The sequence below is a fragment of the Thermobia domestica genome, chromosome 7, assembly GCF_964235325.1.
Source record: "Thermobia domestica chromosome 7, izTheDome1.hap1.1, whole genome shotgun sequence".
Classification (NCBI taxonomy): Eukaryota; Metazoa; Arthropoda; class Insecta; order Zygentoma; family Lepismatidae; genus Thermobia; species Thermobia domestica.
Genome location: NC_137460.1, coordinates 31,845,663 through 31,866,674, shown reverse-complemented (window position 1 = coordinate 31,866,674; position 21,012 = coordinate 31,845,663). Strand labels below are relative to the sequence as shown.

At 33.7% G+C, this 21,012-nt stretch overlaps 1 protein-coding gene across 1 annotated transcript; it reads right to left on the bottom strand.

Annotated features, from left to right (window-relative positions):
- Positions 1 to 212: 212 nt before the first annotated feature.
- On the bottom strand, positions 213 to 20,297 carry LOC145689989 (uncharacterized). The gene is made up of 2 exons (XM_081764447.1): positions 19,540 to 20,297; positions 213 to 5,848 (listed from the first exon to the last, which is right to left on the bottom strand). Exons 1-2 carry the CDS (start codon positions 19,902 to 19,904, stop codon positions 4,252 to 4,254), a joined length of 1,962 nt encoding a protein of 653 aa, XP_081620573.1. The 5' UTR covers positions 19,905 to 20,297; the 3' UTR covers positions 213 to 4,251.
- Positions 20,298 to 21,012: the final 715 nt, after the last annotated feature.

Genomic DNA, 21,012 nt, shown 5'->3' with positions numbered 1-21,012 from the left:
TCGTGAATACCTATCTAAAATGGTTCTGATACACCAAGACAACAATAAAGTCCATTCTGGGAAGAAATAAAAGATCTTATCAAATTTAGAAAACTAAAACGTTTTTTTTCTATTTTTTACTTATAATAATAATAATAATAATAATAATAATAATAATAATAGATTTTGAGTTTAGCGCAATTTCCAGCAGTGAGGCTATATAAGAAGCAAAGCCACAAACTAACCTAGACCCCAAACGTTATCAACTCCCGCCGGGAATAGAACCCTGGTCTCCCGCCATAATATATATATGTATATATATATATTTGATGTTGAGTTTAGTGTTCCTTTGAGCAGCGAGCCTATATGAGGAGTGTTCCTACAGCTTAACATAGGCCCCAAACCCCATTTCCTCCAGTCGCGAACCGAACACGGGTCTCCCACGTCCAAGAAGCGTATAATAATAATAACAAAAGCAGGGTTCTTGTAGTGATGAAGGAGGTATTAGATCTGATATTGATATTCTGGACACTAGAACTCCATATTTATTTACAGGTTTAAGAAAATCTTATGGATCTATGCAAGAAGTAATTTGCAGTGAGAAATCATATTTGAGATATACAGAAAAGGTTTTACCGTTGTACACTTTATTTCTGGATAGAACAGAAAGCTGTACATTACCTCACTGTAATATATATACTATAAAATGTGCGGGTAGAGTGAGTGAAAAATTAAAAATTTAAGGCATCGAGTGGGATTCGAACCAGATTACACAATTTGCGCTAACACAAAAAATAGACTACTTGATATGCATAGCTACCGGAACAACTAGAGAGCGCTCCTTCAGTTGCATTGATGGAGAACCAGCTCCCCTTTTTTAATGAAGATCTTTGTTTTTCTTCCAGAAATATGTGTTTTCATTTTAAAAAAGAAAAAAATGTTTGCTCCATTAATGCTAAGGTACTGTTTAAACTAGATGTATCGTTATTTGAAATAACAAGGAAGGAACTGAGAATTTCACAAAGCAAATCCTGTTCAGAAGTAGTTTCTTTTTTCGTCTCTTCCCTTCATCTATCTCGGAATTCGTTGTTGTTAAACTTACAATATTAAGGGAGTTAGAAAGAAATCCTGCGTGCAATTATATTTTGGATAAGTGTATATAAATTCCCGGAAAATTCCAATTTTTGGGAATCTTCCCGAAAAATATATTCCCGGGAATTTACCCATGACTAATGTTAATATGTGTTTTGTTAGGTGTGAACGTTAATTAAATTCTATTCTGCATTCTTGGTACGTGTGAGACTTTTTTCTCGTATGGATTGACATGTGTAGCGAAACATGAAAGTAGACTGAATCCCTTTCCACTCTCATCGTATGCGTGAAATCTTTGCTCAGTGTGCAGTAACGTGTCTCCAACCAAACTTGACAATACACTACATCCATTTCCACACTGTTGGCATGTGTGAGAATTTTATGCAGTGTAGATTAACAATTTTGTAACAAGTTTTGGGGATACACAAAACTGCTTGTAACATTCTTATAATTTGTGAGCAATTTGCTCTCTGTGGAATAGCATGTGCGTGCTCAAGTTTGAATTTACACTAAACCCTTTTCATGCCTCTGTGGACTATCATGTCCATAGCTAATCTTGAACGTTTACTAATCACTTTTCCACACTCTCTGCAGATGCGGAGTTTATACCTGTATGTATCAACGTGCCTTTTGCAATATCATGATCATGACTAAATTTCTTGCCACATGCTTGACACGTATGATATTTATATCTTGTGTGGATTAACATATGTGTAGCCAAATTTGAACGTCGACTAAATCCCTTGCCACACTCTTGGGATGTGTGAGCTTTATCTCCTGTATGGATTTACATGTGTGTAGCCAAAGTTGAACGTCGACTAAATCCCTTCCCACACTCTTCGCATGTGTGAGGTTCATATCCTGTATGGACTAACATGTGTCAAATCAGATGAGAACGTTGGTTTAATCACTTTCCACACTCTTGGCATATGTTTGGTTTTGCTACTGTGTAGATTTAACTCGTGTATAGTGATGGGCAGTGGGAATATTCCCGAGGGAAGGAATTTAAAAAAATGGGAATATTCCCGGGTTTTTCCCCTGGCCTATACATTCCCGGGAAGGAATTTATTTCCATTTCTTTACTTTATATTCTAAATTATAACAACCGTATGACTAATTACGTTATTTTAATTTATTAAGATTTACTTATAGGTTTTAAAGAATTTGAAGGTTAACAAATTTAAAATTCTTTGACTACGGTACTTTATATAACAAATAATATGATTTTTTAAGTTCCATTTCCATTTGCGCTAAAAATTAGAGTAATTGTTTAGTATTGGGAGGCCAAAGCGAGCAAAAAGTAGGATGGTTTACGGAAGAAATAAGTTGATAGTGGATTTCAAGTAGTCAAGAAAGTATCGAAAACATTTTTTTAGGGGGGGGGGAGTAGGGGATTTGTACAAATCGTAAAGGAAAATTGAGGTGATTTTTGTGAGAAGAAAAATGAATTGTTGGTAACGAAGATAAAAAACAACGTGCTCTACGGGGCTCTAATCCGTCTTCACTCTCTAACGCTTGCTCGGCAATAACGTCTAAATGTAAAGTTGGTAACGTAATTTAACGTACGAAATCATAAAACGACAACATCGGAATAGAATATGGCAAAAATTTTGGTGCAAAATGTGACCCATCAGAGCTAAACAATCACCAAAATAGCAAAGTAATAATTGACAAATGATAGAAAGAAACCATTTTGTAAAGTGATGTAGAATTATGTAGAAATAGAAGTGAAGCACTATAAATAAACCATGAAGTACCGTGTTTGATAGACGTCAGCCTATCTCGAATTTCCTTTACATGTGCGTTAACGCATGGAATTTAAAGAAATGGGCAGGAAGAAAAGTGGTGTGTGGCAATATTACATGCAAAATTATAAAATCAGGAAAGAAATGCAAATATTGTGACATACACATTTATGCGCAAGGGTAACCAAATGTTGGGACGTCTGTGTTCTGGCAGTTACCCAATCAAATTTGTATGTAACATTTAAAAATTTAATATGTTTATAATATTACTAGTAGAAGTTTAGAAAATCCACTAACATGCAGATTTAAACTGTTTAGCGGTTTAAAGTATTTGGAATTACTATACCATTTTTGAAATACACTTACTTTCATAGAACATATTGTAAACAAATATTCATTTATCGTACTAAATATAAAATGTTAATAAAATAACATCGTTCAGAACGTACACTCTGGGGGATAAACGTTCACTTCCCTGGGGGACAACAGTAATAATATACTGTGATATATAAACAAATTTAACATTGAAATCATAATATAGTAATAGAATGCAAACATTTTTGTGATTGTATATAAATTTTTGGAAAATTCCCATTTTGGGGATTTTCCCAAAAAATAACTTCCCGAGAATTTAACCATCACTAGGACCGACTGAAGTTAGGGGGGGGGGCGATGGAAAAATATTATATTTCATCACCATATTGTAGTTCATTTCTCAGTCTACCGTGAACATTTAGTGGGGGCAGCCAAAAATTAGGATGGCCCTCTAGATCTCTCTGAATACGGACCTGGGACCTCCCTGAATACGGTAATAAGGTACAGTGACAAAAAATCGAACTTAACTTTGAAACCAAAAAATACTAATTGGATGAAATTTTATTTAAGATTGTACAATTATCGGAAAAATTCCCATTTTGGGAATCTTATCAGGGAATATTCCCGAAAAATATTTTCCTGTGAATTTACACATTAATACTTGTGTGCAGCCAAACTTTAGAGCACACTAAATCCGCAGCCGCACTGTTGGCTTGTGTGGGTCTTTTGTCCTTTGTGGATTAACATATGTTTAGTCAAATATGAATATACCCTAAACTCTTTTCCACTCTCTCGGCAAATGTTTTTCTTAATTATATGTATCAACGTGTGTTTTCGAAGGACAGAACAATGGCTAAACTTCCCTCTACATTCTTGCCACGTATACCTTTTTTTCTTGTATGGAATGTGTTTACTTAAATTTGAACGTTGATTAAATGCCTTTCCACACTCGGCGGATGTTTTTGGTTTTTCTTTTGAGTGAATTAAAATGTGTGTAGCCAAAGTTGAACGTCGACTAATTGCCTTCCCACACTCTTGGCATGTGTGACGTTCATCTCCTGTATGGATTAATATGTCAAGGGAAATGGGAACGTTGATTAAATCGGTCACCACACTCTTGTCATATGTGAGGTTTTTTTTCTGTGTGGATTAATATATGTGCAGCCAAAGTTGTTTGTCGACTGAATCCCTTTCCACACTGTTGGCATGTGTGAGGTTTTTCCCCAGTGTGGATTAACATGTGTTCTGCCAAAGTTGAACGCCAAATAAATCCCTTTCCACACTTTTCACATGTGTGACGTTTTTGTCCTCTGTGAATTAAGATGTGTTTACTCAAATTAGAACGTTGAGTAAATGCACGACCACACTCTTCGCATGAGTGAGATTTTTTTCCTGTGTGGATTAACGTGTGTCTAGACAAAGTTGAACGTTGACGAAATGCCTTACCACACTCTTCACATATGTAAGATTTTTCTCCTGTGTGGATTGCAATGTGTGTAGCCAATTGAGATCGTCGTCTAAATCCCTTTCCACACTCTTGGCATTTCTGGAGTTTTTGTCCTGTGTGGATAAACATGTGTTCTGCCAAAGTTGTACGTCGACTAAATCCCTTTCCACACTGTTGGCATGTAAGAGGTTTTTTCCCTGTGTGGATTAACATATGTCTTGCCAAAGTTGTACGCAGACAAAATCCCTTTCCACACTGTTCACATGTGTGAGATTTTTCTCCTGTGTGAATTAAATTGTGTCTAGCCAAAGTTGAACGTTGACGAAATGCCTTACCGCACTCTTCACAAATGTAAGGTTTTTTTCCTGTGTGGATTAACATGTGTGTAGCCAAATATGAGAGACGAGTAAATCTCTTTGGACACTGTTCACATTTGTGAAGGTTTTCCCCTGTGTGGATTAACATGTGTGCGGCCAAGGTTGAACGGTGACGAAATGCCTTACCACACTCTTCACAAATGTAAGATTTTTTCCCTGTGTGGATTAAGATATGTGTAGCGAGATTTGAACTTCGACGAAATGCCTTTCCACACACTTCGCATGCGTGAGGTTTATATCCTGTGTGGATTGACATGTGTCTAGCCAAATTTGAACGTTGGTTAAATCGCGCACCACACTCTTGGCATGTGTGAGGTTTTTCCCCTGTGTGGATTAACATGTGTGCAGCCAAATTTGAACGTTGACTAAATCCCTTACCACACTCTTTACATGTGTGATATATTTCTCCTCTGTGGATTGACATGTGTCTAGCCAAATTTGAACGTTGAGTAAAAGCCTTTCCACACTCTTTGCATGTGTGAGATTTTTCTCCTGTGTGGATTAGCACATGTCTAGCCAAACTTGAACGTTGATGAAATGCCCTACCACACTCTTCACACGTGAGAGGTTTTTCTTTTGTGTGTGTTAACATGTGTGTAACAAAACTTGAACGTACACTAAATGACATTCCACGCTCTCCGCAGTTTCGGGATTCCTCACCTGTATGTACTAACTTTACGTTTGACAATGTTGATCTTTGACTGTAGCGTTTAACACTTTTTCGGTACGTGAGATGATTTTCACTTTTATGTGTTAGCATATGTTTTAACAAAGGTGATCGATTAAATCCATTACCAGACTGCTTTGGTGATTTCTCATCAGAATAACAAAAGGTTTCTCTTAACGCAATAAGGGTATTCGCTTCTCTGCGAAGAACAAATTCGTTATAGCGCCTGTAACAAATTCAGTAAACAAGAAAGTGTAAATGAAGGTAATTAATAAGTAACAACAAAGAAATGAAATCATTCTATGAATTTCATATTTCTGTTCCATTAAAATGAAATTTTGTAGGAATATGTAACCGACAACTCTCGAGGTGATTCCATATGTCTCTATTCTAAAGATAGGAGCATGTAGTTTGCTTTTAATTTGTCAATAATTTCTATATACGATATCAGAGTTAACTTAAGTAACAACAAACATACCTATTTTTTGCTATGTTGAATAAACAATTTATTACTATAAGTAAAAATTGAGATCGCTTGTTACTAAAAATATTTATACGTCATCAATTTTTGTTTCAGAAGATTTAACAATCGCGAGAACTTGTCGCAATTGTAGCTGCGAAAAGCTCTTACTATGACGATAAAGAAACAAAGGAAAAGTATAACAACTTTTAATTTTTTCAAACAAAAAAAAATCGTCATTTCAATCAGTATAGAATCTATAGCTGTGGCATAGTAAATTTTAATAGGTACTACAATCTTTGCGTTTATGAATATATAGCCACGTGGTTACATCTGATAGATATTTAAGCCCAATTATGAAATGAATACAGTTGAGAAGCAGAGAGTTTTTAATTTTTTCTAATCTTTATCTATTTTCTTGAAATACACATCATGACTCCTGAATTTCACGTTAAGGGCTTTGGACAAGCATTTCACCTTCGTCACCCTTAGATTATCACTAATGCCGGTAAGTTTGTGCTCAAACAAAGAATTCAAATTTCTTACAACCTGGTGTAATGCCATTAGGAGAAATCAAAATTCTCTACAGGGTTTGTAATCTAGCTTTTACAGGATTTTTTCTAAACAATGTTCCCCGAGTATTATTAGAAATGTAACCACTTTAGTCATTATTGTTTTCATACGTTAAAAGTAAAAGAGGCGTGTGAAGATAAATGCTAAAATCTGAATACCGAAAAATGGAAGAAATATGTTTTCCATCACTTTATAAGAGACAGGAAGTTGAACTGTTTGAAATATATATTTTTTAATATGTTGAGTGTCAACAATTAAGTGGCATTTTAACATGTTAAATTCATTAAGGACGGAAAAAAGATTAAATTTGTATGTTAAATATTATAATCTGACGAGTCTTTCTCGTTAGAGAGAGGACAGTTGCTCACTAGCATTTTACTTTTAAAAAGCTGTTGCGTGCATCAGTGTTTTGAGAAATACGACATTCAAGAGGGAAAATATGAAGAATCTGCATATTATATCTCAGTACAAAAACTTGACATCCAGCTACTTTGGTATTAGCTAACTGAACTGGGTGAACTGATGAAATTAAATTTTACAGTGAAGTTAGCACCTTTATCTCAGCAAGAAAACATCTTTCCTTCTCTTTTACGTTACTGTCATTAGAATAAAGATCCTACGAGTAAGAAAAGAGATTTAAATTTTACGGGAAAAAAAGAGTATGTGACGAGTGGATTATGTTAGGGAGGTGAAATTTGTCCTATAAAATCTTTACTCAATACCAGCGAGCAAGTGACCTAAGCCCTACGAGATCAAAATGGGCAATTTCCGTAAACTTCTTAATATATAAATTTACCATGATATAAAGTTAATATATATTATATTGATCTCCATCACGCATTGCCTGATGCAGTTAAGTGATCACATTTTTGCCAGCATACTTTAAGAAAACTACGTTTCAAGCGGATGTTGTGAAATAAGCTGTAAACCCATGTAACTTCAAATCCACTTATTGACTTCCTTAGATTTTTTAACACGTGCAACGTCAAAAACAGTAAAAAAGCTTGTAGTGTACGACGTGAGAATTATTTACTGGGAAACAAAGTATTTTCATCATTTCCCTTTCAAATAACGCTTTTGTCCTTTCCAAATGTGCTTCCTTACTGATATGGAGCATTTTACAATCGCTATTTCTTCCTTAATAATTCATATTTATATTACCTGTTTCATTTAAGTGTTACTACAATAGAATGCTGACGGGACAAAATTTATGGACACTCTTCACTAAGTATGTCTGCGTAGCGTATACATAATAATGACTTTTTTAAACACAAATTTGACGGAATAAATATTACGTAAGACTATATGCCAAAGAACACTGGACATTCATAAACCCTTACAACGTAAAAACTACAAAAAAATAATTCACAATTAAAATAAAGTTTTTTAAAAAAACTTTTCCCGGTTTCAAAAACACATTCCGAAGAAAGTATACATTTTATTTACATTGTCTTTGTCAAAGTGCAATTTTATATTCAGAAATGCGTCTTGAAACCGATCCACATCTCATTAAAGTAAGAATTAAGATCACGATCCTGCACAAATTTTGAACCAGGGACAATAAGCGTAAGTTTGCTCAGGGTTTTATTTACTGAACGATATGCGAAATTTCAAAATTGAAGTTAGCATTGGTTTTCTGCAGATTTTATTGTCGAGGTCAGATGTGTGTTTCGCTGGTTACAAGCTGGTACAACATACTGTGCACACGTTTGCGAAATCAGGAATAACGGCCGAATGAGTTAATTATTTGGAACAAACGTGACGTCCATTTGAAATTTTCATAATTTTCATTGTGCAATTTTAGCAGCAAATTTTAAAGGTTAAGAAAAAAAATATATACTTCACCTTAAACTTTAGTATACATTCGGGAATATACGAAACTCATTCACCCAGTATTAATCAAAGCCGAAGTCCCACACCACATAAATTTAAATTCTCAACTGGACATCATCCTGCATTAAACCATGTTAACTTGGATTATCAACACCTATTGTTAGAGTATCTTACTCTAAAATATTATCTTAACGTTTTTGACACAACAACGTTTCAGAAGAATTTTACAGCTCCCATGCGTATTACTAACGCAAGCGACGTGACCCGCCTATGGTAGAAATATCGGTTTCATTATCTAAAAATATATCATGTCTTACTATTGTAAATGTTAACTATACATATAACAATGTAAACTTTCGTTTCCTTCATCTCTCCATAAGTAAGTTTAAAAATTTACCAGCATTATTTCTACATGTTAGTAACATTCTTTAACCCTTTCAGCCCTCACAATTGTCCAGGTAGATAGAATCACTAATATATACAATATTGGCCGAACATGCACAATTGTGCATGTTAATTTTTCCGAAACCTACTATTTAAAAGAAATAACTAGATCATATTTATGATGATTAGTAGATTATAATAGATTAGAGAAACGCGTTTCTTTGTTTGTTTGCTTTTGAATATTTTTAAAGAAATAGTCCGAGTGGAAAGGGATATAAATCGATACCCTGGACTTGTGACAATTAAGATTAATTAAAGGTGAGATAGACGATAAAATCATCCTTTCCTCAATTTGTTCTTTCTTGAGAATTATTTACATTTGAAATGACATTTTTAAATCTGGTCAACTGATATTTTCTCCCTCCCGATCGATTGCAAGTAAATCTGTAGCTGCGTGATAGGTCTATTCTAACAACAAAATTTATTCTATTGATTACAGCAACAACTAATAATTACATCATTATTATACATCCAAACAAATTTCTCCTACAACGTGATATTACTAGTATTGACCTTTAGAATTTTACAAACTAGTAAACGTCGGAGACACACATATCAATTAAAGTTAAATCAACGGGACGAAACTTTATTGACATAATTATTCATGCACTAAGATATATATCATTATATACCAAAAAGTTGACACAAACGGGAATAAAACTCATGAACTTACGTTTTTGTTGTAAGTCCTGGGCTTTACCAGAGAGCTAATATCTTCAGCTTTCCTTTATAAGCTAGTTAGTACAGGAAAGAAGAGGGCAAAGTATTGTATACAAATGGGAATAAGGAAATAAGAAAGTGTTCAAAAATCTCACAGAAACATTTTGCTTACACTAAGACAACTATGATCATCAAATTCAAAATGTTACAAAATTTCTAATATATTTGCGTTTATGAACAAGTGTTACGGTCTTAGCGGAATGTCTTAAATAACCAACGGAAATGTGGGAGTGGTAAAAATTGTCGTGGTTAAACATACATCATTGGCTGAAAACGAACAAAATAACAGCATCCTTGTGTACTAGGATAATATTTCAAATCAGGATAAAGATATAAAAAAATAAGGTTCTTATTTCCTTATTTCCTTTGTATGCAATACTTTGCCCGCTTCTTTCAAAGTGATAAAAGTTAAAGGCTGAATATATATATGTATAATATGAGATTGTATCAATAGTAATTAAGCTGTCTGAAACCTAAGTGAACTCTTATAACTGCATTTTCGAGCTGTCAGCATGTACAGGCAATACTTAGAATGTCGGTTACCGCGAAAATGGTACTTGCCACATTATTACATCACATTTTCATGTGAGTTTATCTACCACTGTTTAAAAAGTACTAGTTTATCACAAATCATTGAAAACCACCTAGTTCATTCTCCTTACTGATAGCTCGAAAGTGCACTTAGTTCACTGTTATCAGACAGCTGAATTGAGGCCCCCTTAATAATAGGGATCTAAGTTATACATGACTTTTCCAATAAGGTTTATTTATATTCTGAGAAGTATTCTCCGCAGCACAATATGCAAACTAGAAGAACCACATCACAGTCCACTTGAGGGTCTACCAATGAATGAGTTGCGTCGTGGTTTTCCTTTCAGTCTATATACTTCACTATGGAGAATCCATTTCTTAGGCATAAATAAATTTATTCCAAAAGTCAGTTACTGCTTTTGACTTCTAAGGTCTTCAGTTTATGTTTGATGTAGTTGGTTTATTGAGTGTAACGGAATAATATTATGTGCTTTTGAAACTTTCATTTTGAGCGCTTAAATGGTATGCAACGATATTTTTGTAATGGGACTTTATATACTACAGTTGATCAGCCAGTTAAACATAAAATGTGGATGTGTAATAATGGTAGAGATAGTGCGCCTTCCTAATGATTTCAGGTCTGCACCCACCACATTTTCATCCTTGTAGATTTAGAACACAATTTGTATTAGAAAAAAACAAATCAAGGGGCATGGGATAACATTAGAGATGTAAGAGCTCGGAAAAAACCCGGCTTTTTTCGAAAGAAACTCGGTTTTTTCTGCTTCGCTTTTTTGTTTGGGAAATATTGTTTTTTTTTCTGAAAATTTTGGTTTAAACTGATAAAGCAGACTTTGTTTCACTTTTCTACAACAAAAAAGTCGTTTAATTAGTGATTGATGCAAATAATAATATGAAACTTCGAAAGTAAACCATGAATTTCAAAGAGATTTTTTAAAATTCTTAACATGTTTACATTATGAATTACAAAGGATTAACCAATATATGTAATAACATTTTAACCTCTTACATACAATAAGTACTTTAAAAGATGATACAGAGCTTCGTTTCTGGTGGTTCTGTACACTCTTGAAATTTTTCAGTTAACTTTTAACATTCATATACATTGTATGAATATTTCGAATAAATTTTTCACTGATTGATCACATATGTAATAATCTGTTACCACCTATCAGGTACTTCGGATCTGCAAAATCGGTAAAGCTCCAAATTTTGTAATGCACTGACTATTCCTTAAGCTTGTTCAGAATCGGGAAAGCATCAAATTTTCTGTTCATGGACCGTATACGTAATAGACGGTTCATCTAAGCGTATGGTTATCTAGGCTGTAGAACATATAACCATTATCACGGTTTATCCAGTCCTGAAGATTACTGAATTTTTAACAAGAAAATTCAACATATCTTTAGGTAACTTTTTTTTCTACAATCAAACAAACAAAAAAAATATAGAATACATTTACAAAGAGTAATCAATCACTGTTCCAATTCGCAAGACGACAAAAATGATTGTAATAATTATCGAGGCATTTCTCTTAACATTCTATTAATAAGATTGGCCCCACGCGCAGATGAAATTATTGGATATTATCAGTGTGGATTTAGTCGAAATCGCCCAGATATTTACCATTCGACAAATACTCGAAAAGAAATGGTAATATATTACCCAGTATATGAATTGTTTATTGATTTTAGAAAGGCTTAAAACTCGGTTAGGAGGAAAACATTGTACAACATTCTTACAGAATTTGGAATACCGAAAAAGATACATTTATTAAGTGTTTAAATGAATCCCAGAGTAAAGTTCGAGACGAATATTTAGACCCAAGGGGAACGGAAATGGCGGAAACTTCAAAAGGAGGAATTACAAAATTTATACGGTTATCCAAACATCATTAGATTCATCAAGTCTAGGAGGCTCAGGTGCGCAGGACATGAAGCCAGAATGGAAGAAAGTAGGAACGCTTTCAAAGTTTCAACTAGAAATCCAATCGGGAAACGTCCATTAGGAAAGCCTAGGCCCAGATGGAAGGACAATATTAAGATGGATCTAGCAAAAATAGGAATACAGAATAGAAACTGGATTGAATTGGATGAGGACAGAAGTCAATGGAGAATTTTTGTGGCCATAGAGAAAGAGAGAGAATATATTTAAGTTAAGCACAACACACAACAAACATGAGTGAGTGGTTAGCTTTCGCGCTTCTATCGTGAAGTCCGGGATTCAACCTCGCATTCAACCATTTTGACAAAAGTTTTTCTTAATTCCATCTGTGAATGTAGAGATATTGCGTGTACTGTGAGTCCAGGCTGACATCCTTTCTAATCGTTTTGAAATCTTTGTTATTACTAATTACCAGCAGTGATGGATTTTCGAAGAGGGTTAGGGTGGGGATGTCTTTCGGATTGGAGTCTCTGCCCCGAAATAACGGAATTTCTAAAACAAACTAAATATTAATTTTGCCTTTATTCATAAACTTCAAGCTGTCCTCAAATAAAAAATTAGGAATTTCTAGAAAAAACTGAGCATTAATAAGAAAAGGCCCTCCCAAAAATCTTTTCTAAATCCGCCACTGATTATCAGTATAAAATGGACTTCAAGGTTGTGTCTGGAAGATTATAGTTGAATATACAAACGAAACGAAATAATTTTTATCCCTGTACTCACAAACTTAAGCTCCTCTTAAATAAAAGTAATTTTTAGAAAAATCAAACATTATTGAGAAGAACTCCTCCCAAATATTTTTCTAAATCCGATACTGATTATTTCTATCAAATGATATTCAAGGTGGTGTCCGGGAAGATTATTGTTATTCATTGCACAGCTACAGTATAACGGAAGTGTGGAAGTACGCTCTGACAGATATATTGAAGAACATAAATTTAATTATGTGCTACAAGCTAGAGTACTAAGCTCTAAGAAGTGAAACACGGATGACTAAAATAAATGATCTAGAGAAGAAAAAATGTCGATAATTCAGAAGTTAAAATAAAGTTAAAGAGCTTCTAAAATTGTCCTTAAATACTACGTACTTTATGTTTACTTTAATTCATAAACTATGTGTTCTATCCATCACGATGGTGAATTCCAGAGCGAAAAATGGTATTTCGGTCATGGATCTTACTTAATTTTAGATTATACTATACGAAAGCTATTTAAACATAAAAATCATGAAAATAAAAAAAGCCAAAAGATCCAAAATTCTCGTTTTTGACCCCAAAAAGCCGCCTTTTTATGTGTAAAAACCATCGATACAAAAAAGCGGTTTTTTTTGCATCTCTAGATACCATCACATGGTAAAATATAAAATTATATCAGTTTCAGAATTTAGCTCAACATGTAGCCTAGAATATATCAAGAAAGAAAAAAACAATGGAAACAAGACAAAAGAACACTAGGGTAACATTCTATGCTGGAAGGGGTCACATGAGCTTAAAGCGTTATCCAAATCGCTTCTCGGGTTACATCCGAGAGAAATTGTCTTTCATTAGAACTCGGAAGTGGGAGTAATTGGTCAAAATGTGATACGCCTGCCGACTACTCACAAAGAACGCCTGATAAAAATACTTTGTTATGATCTTTACATATTTGTTAATATAATTGTCAAGTGTCATTTCAGAAGGACAAAAAGATAAAACAATAGCAGACGTGAAACATTATACATAGTTACATATGGAGAATTTCAAAGTACTGCAGAGTACAGAAGAACTAATTTAGTCCAAGTTAGTTCACAACGACCTATGAGTCCAAGCTAAAGAAATACAACGACTTAATTTCCATATCAGTGATAAAAGTGAATTGAGTCCACTTTGGCTCTGACACATTTATACATTAATAGTTACCAAAGATACATATTACTTCAAGAAATTCCTCTCGAGGGGTTTGTATTCCTCACACCAAAAGAAAGGTCGGCATTTCGATGTAGTTTATCAATAGTAAACATTATTAAAGCGATACAATATTTAAAAAAATGGTTCCTTTTCATCATTTGTAAATTAGTACTTTGCTACTTTTGGCTATTGTTCAGCATTGGGGGGGGGGGGTAGATTTTGCACCTACTTTTCTGCGATATTCTATTCCGAAGCGGTTATTTTATGGTTTAATACTTTAAATTACGTTACCAGCATTAAATTCAGACAGCATTGCAGAGCGAACGTTAGCGAGTGAAGGCGGCTTAGAGCCCCGCATGGAAGGTTGTTTTCTGTCTTCGTTACCAACAATTCACTTTCTTTTTTCACATCACTTCCACTTACCTTTACGGTTTGTACAAATCCCCTACTGCCCTAAAAAAATGTCTGATACTTTCGTGAATATTTGAATACCAGTATCAACTCATTTCTTCCGTAAACCATCCTACTTTTTGCTAGTTTTGGCCCCCCAATACTAAACAATTACCTTACTTTTAGTGCAAATTGAAATTGAATCTAAGAAGTGGTGTTATTAGCTATATAATGTACAGTCAAAGAATTTAAATTTTTTAACCTTTAAGTTCTTGAAAACCTAGAAGTAAATCCTAATATATTCGTTTCGTCTCGGTGTATAAAAATCCGCCTCGTTCTCGTCTCGGTATATAAAAGTCCGCCTCGATGTCGGTACCATCCCTAGCTTAAAAAATCTGATTAAACCAAAAAACGAAAAATGTTCGTAAAAGTGTGTGTTCGTAATAGTGATGGGCAGTCGGAATATTCCCGGTGGGAAGGAATTTAAAAAATGGGAATATTCCTTTTTTTATTCCCTGGCCTATAAATTTCCGGGAATGAATTTATTTCTATTTTTTTTACTATATATTCAAAATTATAAGAACCATATAACTAATTACTTTAATATATTAGGATTTACTTCTAGGTTTTTAAGAATTTGAAGGTTAAAAAATTTAAATTTTTTTGACTGTACATTGTATAGGTAATAACACGATTTTTTAGGTTCAATCTCTATTTGGACTAAAAAGTAAGGTAATTGTTTAGTAATGGGGGCAAAAGCTAGTGAACGGAAGAAATGAGTTGATAGTGGTATTCAAGTAGTCAAGAAAGCATCGAACACATTTTTAGGGGAGTAGGGGATTTGTACAAACCGTAAAGGTAAGTGGAAGTGATGTGAAAAAAGAAAATGAATTGTTCCGAGAAGAGAAAGTGAAAATAGAAAACGTTCCATGTGGGCCTCTAACCCGCCTTCACTCTTTAACGCTCGCTCTGCAATGCTGCTTGCATGTAATACTGGTAACGAAATTTAACATATTAAATCATAAAATAACCGCATCGGAATAGAATACCGCGACAAAATTAGGTGCAAAAGCTGGCCCCCCAATACCAAAGAATAGCCAAAAGTAGCAAAGTTCTAATTTACAAATGATGAAAAGGAACCATGTGGTAATGTAGAATTATGTAGAAATAGAGATGTAGTACTATTAATAAACTCTGAACCACCGTTAGTAATATACGTCGGTCTGTCTCCTTTCTCTGACTTGAATTTCTGAAGAGGTACTCGGACATCTCTTACATGTTAATTAGCGCATGAAATTTCGAGAAATGGGCAGGAAGACCGGTCGTGTGTGGCAATGTTACATGCAAAATTGTAAAGATAAGAAAGTATCTTGCAAATATTGGGAACATACATATTTGCGTAAATGTTGACAAAATTGTTTATAACATTTCAAAATTTAATATGTTTATAATATCAGTAGTAGAGTCAAGTTTACAAAAGCCACTTACATGTAAATTTAAACTTTTTAGTGGGATAAAATTATGTGGACTTACTATACCATTGTAGAAACATATTTACTTTCATATAACATATTGTAAATAAGTATCCATTTAAGCGCACTCTCTAAATATAATAGAATATTAATAAAATAACATCTTTCAGAATATACATTTTAAAGATTACTCTGGGGACAACAGTAATAACATATTGTGATATAAAAACGAATTTTTCTTTGAAATCATAATATAGTAATAGAATGCAATATTTGTTGTGATTGTACATAAGTTCCCGAAAAATTCCCATTTTTGGGAAACTTCCCGGGAAATTTCACGAAAAATAGCTTCCCGAGAATTTACTAATCACTTGTTCGTGAAATCTTTATGAAGACACATTTGTGGTTATCACGTTTCACTCTCGTATATGGTTCGCAGTATAAACAGAAGTAAATTCCCCATTCATTATTAATCTACAGAAGTAACTCCGTTTTTATATATAAGTTTATGAATGCCTTATTAAGATTTTTTAATAATTTGTTATTATTGTTATGCAATAGCAATCAAAGAAAATTCTAAATATTGTATTATTTTAATAATGTTTACTATTGATAAAGTACATCGAAATGTCGACTTTTCTTTTGGGTGAAGGAATACAAACCCCGAGAGGAATTTCTTGAAATCATAAGTATCTTTGGTATTTATTTATGTATAAATATGTCAGAGCCAAAGTGGACTCAATTCACTTTTATCATTGATATGCAAATTAAGTCGTTGTATTTCTTTAACTTGCACTAATATAAGTCGTAGTGAACTAACTTGGACTAAATTAGTTCTTCTGTACTCTGCAGTACTTTGAAATTGTCCATATGTACCTCTGTATAATGTTTCACGTCTTCTATTGTTTTATCTTTTTGTCCTTCTGAAATGACATTTGACAATTATATTAACAAGTATGTAAAGATCAGAACAAAGTATTCTTGTCAGGCGTTCTTTGTCAGAAGTCGGCAGGCGTACCACATTTAGACTAATTAGTCCCAGTTCCGAGTTCCAGTGGAAAACAATTTCTCACGCATATAGCCCGAAAAGCGGTTTGGATTCCGCTTTAAGCTCATGTGACCCCTTCCAGCATAACCCGGTTGTTGCATAATAACACCAAAGCCAAACAAACTGATTTCTGTCCATATGTGATATAAATTCCTAGAGCAAATTATTTAAACCAAAAACCCTGGTTTAAACAAACAAACAAAACAAAACAAAAAAAAAATTAAACCAAACAAATTAGGTTTTTTGTTGGTTTTCAATAAAGCAATGCAACCAATGGAAGCATTTCAGGAAGTTACCTATATAATATTTAGGAACGTACAAATACATATTAGACACGTAAGATATGTAAGTCTACGCTATATACATACTTTTGCGCTATCCTCGTTTACGTATAGGCCTATATTTACCTTCGGAGACCCACTTTATCCTATCCGACGCACCCCTTTGCTTCCAGTTGGACCAACATCCTGCACCTTTCTCTAAATTACATAGCAATATTTTTATTTTACCGGCCAACTAGCACATTTCGTTTGTACAATAATCCTTCGTGCTATAAGCACCTAAAGTGAACCTGTATGGAGAAATGGAAGTCCATACCCTAGAAATGATTGCTGAAAATACAAAACGACCATTTCCTTAAAAAGAAATGAGTATGAAATGAATTTATGTATGGACCTGTACAATTACTGAACACCCATTTTTGGTTAGAATTCTTTTTTATCTTGTATTTTGTTAATGTCTTTCGAAGCCTTCCGGAAAAGTGAGGCTAGACTAGTGATGGGTAAATTCCCGGGAAGATATTTTCGGGATGTCCAATCAGAAAGAAAATTGCATTCTATTACTATATTATGATAACAAAGTTGAATTAATTTTTATATCACAGCGTATTATTACTGTTGTCCACAGGGGATTCTTTATAATGTATATTCTGAACGGTACTATGTTACTTTATTAACACGTTATTATATTTAGAAAGTACGCATAAAAGTATATTTATTTACAATATGTTCTATAAATTAAATATGTGTGAAAAAATTATATAGTAACAGTTTAAGTTTATATGTAAGTGGATTTGCTCAAATTGACTCTATTACTGATATTATAAACACATTAAATTTATAAATGTTATAAAACCAATTACATTGGGTAAATGCTAGAAGATACATGTCTCACCAATTTATCAACATTTGTGCATACATATTTATGTTCACAAAATTTGCAGGATACTTATTTATCCTTATATTTTAGCAGGTACCATTGCCATACACGACCTTTCATTCTACCTATATCTCGAAATTCCATACGTTAATTCACATACAAAAGAAGTCCGAGTACTCTTCAGAAATTCGAGTAAGAGAGAGAAGACAGACAGACGTCTATTACTAATGGTGACTCAGGGTTTATTAATAGTACTTCGTCTCTATTTCTACATAATTCTAAATAACTTAACAAAATGGTTCTTTTTCATCATTTGTAAATTAGTACTTTGCTAATTTTGGCTGTTCTTTAGCATTGGGGGCCAGCTTTTGCACGTACTTTTTTGCAATATTCTATTCCGATGCGTTTGTTTTATGGTTTCATGCGTTAAATTACGTTACCAACATTAAATTCAGACAGCGTTGCAGAGCGAGCGTTATGAATGAAGGCGGGTTAGAGCCCCGCAGGGCACGTTGCTTTCTATCTTCGTTACCAACAATTTACTTTCTTTTCTCACATAAATCACTTCCATTTACCTTTCCGTTTTGTATAAATCCCCTACTGCCCTAAAAAAAAATGTGTTCTATACTTTCTTGAGTACTTGAACATCACTATCAACTCATTTCTTCCATAAATCATCCTACTTTTTGGTAGTTTTGGCCCCCAATTCTAAACAATTATCTTACTTTTTAGTGCGAATGGAAATGGAACTTAAAAAAATCATATATTAGTTACATAAAGTACCGGCGAATAATTTTAAATTTTTTAACCTCCAAATTCTTTAAAACCTAGAAGTAAATCATAATATATTAAAATAATGTAATTAGTCACATGGTTCTCATAATTTGGAAGATAACGTAAAGAAATGGAAATAAATTCCTTCCCGGGAATTTATAGGCCAGGGAAAAACCCGGGAATATTCCCCATCACTAGGCTAGACCCATTGGAGCTACATCCTGAGTAAAACCACAAACGTCCATACTTTTTGTTTCATTATAACAGATTTCACGTTTAAATTTTTAAAATTTTGGAATAAATTTCATTCTCGCGATTTTTTCTTTGCAAAGGCCTTTATATAAATAGAACACTATCGTGGAGCACCCATAATGTAAGTATATACAAAAATTGGCCAGAATTGTGTAATCAAAAATATAGTAATCATTATTTCATCAAGATAGGAACTACTCAAGATTTGTATGGATGTTACCGATATTATTATTATTTGGTATACGCCACAGCTGTTCTATATGTGCCATTCCGTTTCCAAATTGAAGACTATTAATTTACATCTCCCATACCTAAATATTTGTCATGAAGTATTGCTTAATCTATAAACTTTCCGAACCATATTATCAATCTGAGCCAATTACTTTATGAAAAATTGAACATTAGGCCTACCTTTCTTGCCGAACTGAATTTGAACTTTTTGCTGTTAATTGTTGGGAGTCCTTAGAGTACGATCCGCAAGTCTCTTGAACCATTATTTTTCTTAGCGTTTCTATATTACTTTCAAATGCAGGATGAATTTGTACTGCAGATTCTGATTTCACCATACCAACGTTTAGTTTCGCATCCAAAGAAAACATAGCTGCATCCTTCTCCATTGTTTGCTCTCCTTCCGTTGTAGATAATATTAATTCTTTGTTGTCAGTCATCACTTCGTATGTCCACCCTTTCCCCTCGAGTGGATCTTCCTGAGGTAAGTCATAATCAATTTCTTCTTTGCACATCAATTCCAACTTAACAGACGCCAGGCCAGCCATTATGACTTTAAATTTAATAAGAATTTGACGCTGTTCTTATACTTCCCTTATATTTTATGCTGCCAGTGTTAATGAAATGTTTTACAAGACCATTCACAGAAGCAACTTTATACTTCCAATCAAACAAACGATCAGGTTTTAATAACGTACTGTATATAATTGATTTTTGAAAGCAATAGGTTTTCCTCTTCCTCTCCAGTTTAATGCTTCAGGTAACAAAGACAATTGGGTAATTATTAAAAGAATTAATCGTATAATAGATTAATAAAAGCGTATTACATAACAAAGGGTTTTTACGAATAGAGTAGATAAGTGTGGGATGAGAGGATTTTACAAACTCCCACGCAGTGACACGAATCAGAATATGTTTCAACACTTGGTTGGTTGCATCTACGAGCAGGCTAGATGTGTGTTATAAGCAGGGTTGGAAACATAGCGTTTAGAACGTTTTTTTTTTCAATTTAAGATATTTTTGTTTGCCATTTCATGAACATTTGTTGGAATATATGTTGTCAAAGATTGTACCTAGGTAGATAGATAAATAATATTTACAGATGTTATCCGGCTTCAGATAATGTATTGTTTATATACTAATATCCTGTATTAAACAAATTTCGGTTCAGTTTTACTATACGCATCCGTAGCAGGGATGAATTCAGGTTGTAGTTCTGGGGGGAATATCCCCTCGGAGAAAATTCCTATCCAACGGAGAAACAAAATTTCAATTGCAATATGTAGAAATTGCTTTGCCTAATTATTTGACTTCCTATCTGCACGTGCTGACGAAATTTAATCTCTCAATAAGACGCAGACTAATCTTATATAAATATTAACATGTAACACCTAAGATAAAATACCAACTAGTCAATAAAACCTATGTTTCTTAACACTATGAGCGAGTTTGGCAGAACAAGAAATTGTTAAGTGGTGATGAAATATTGGTATTATAATAGGTACTATAATCTCGCCCTATATTGTATATTAGTGGAGATTGAGATAGGAAAGATCCTTCGATCATTCCATATGATTTATGACATCAACAAACTTCAGTTCTTGAAAATGAACAGTTCTTGCACTATTTGAAATGGTGGGACTTAAGTCCCACTTT

Coding starts and splice junctions, on each gene's coding strand:
- LOC145689989 (XM_081764447.1), bottom strand. CDS start 19,904: ATGGCTGGCCTGGCGTCTGTTAAGTTGGAATTGATGTGCAAAGAAGAA. Junction 5,849..19,539: donor AATTCAGTTCGGCAAGAAAG/GTAGGCCTAATG, acceptor AATTTGTTACAG/GCGCTATAACGAATTTGTTC.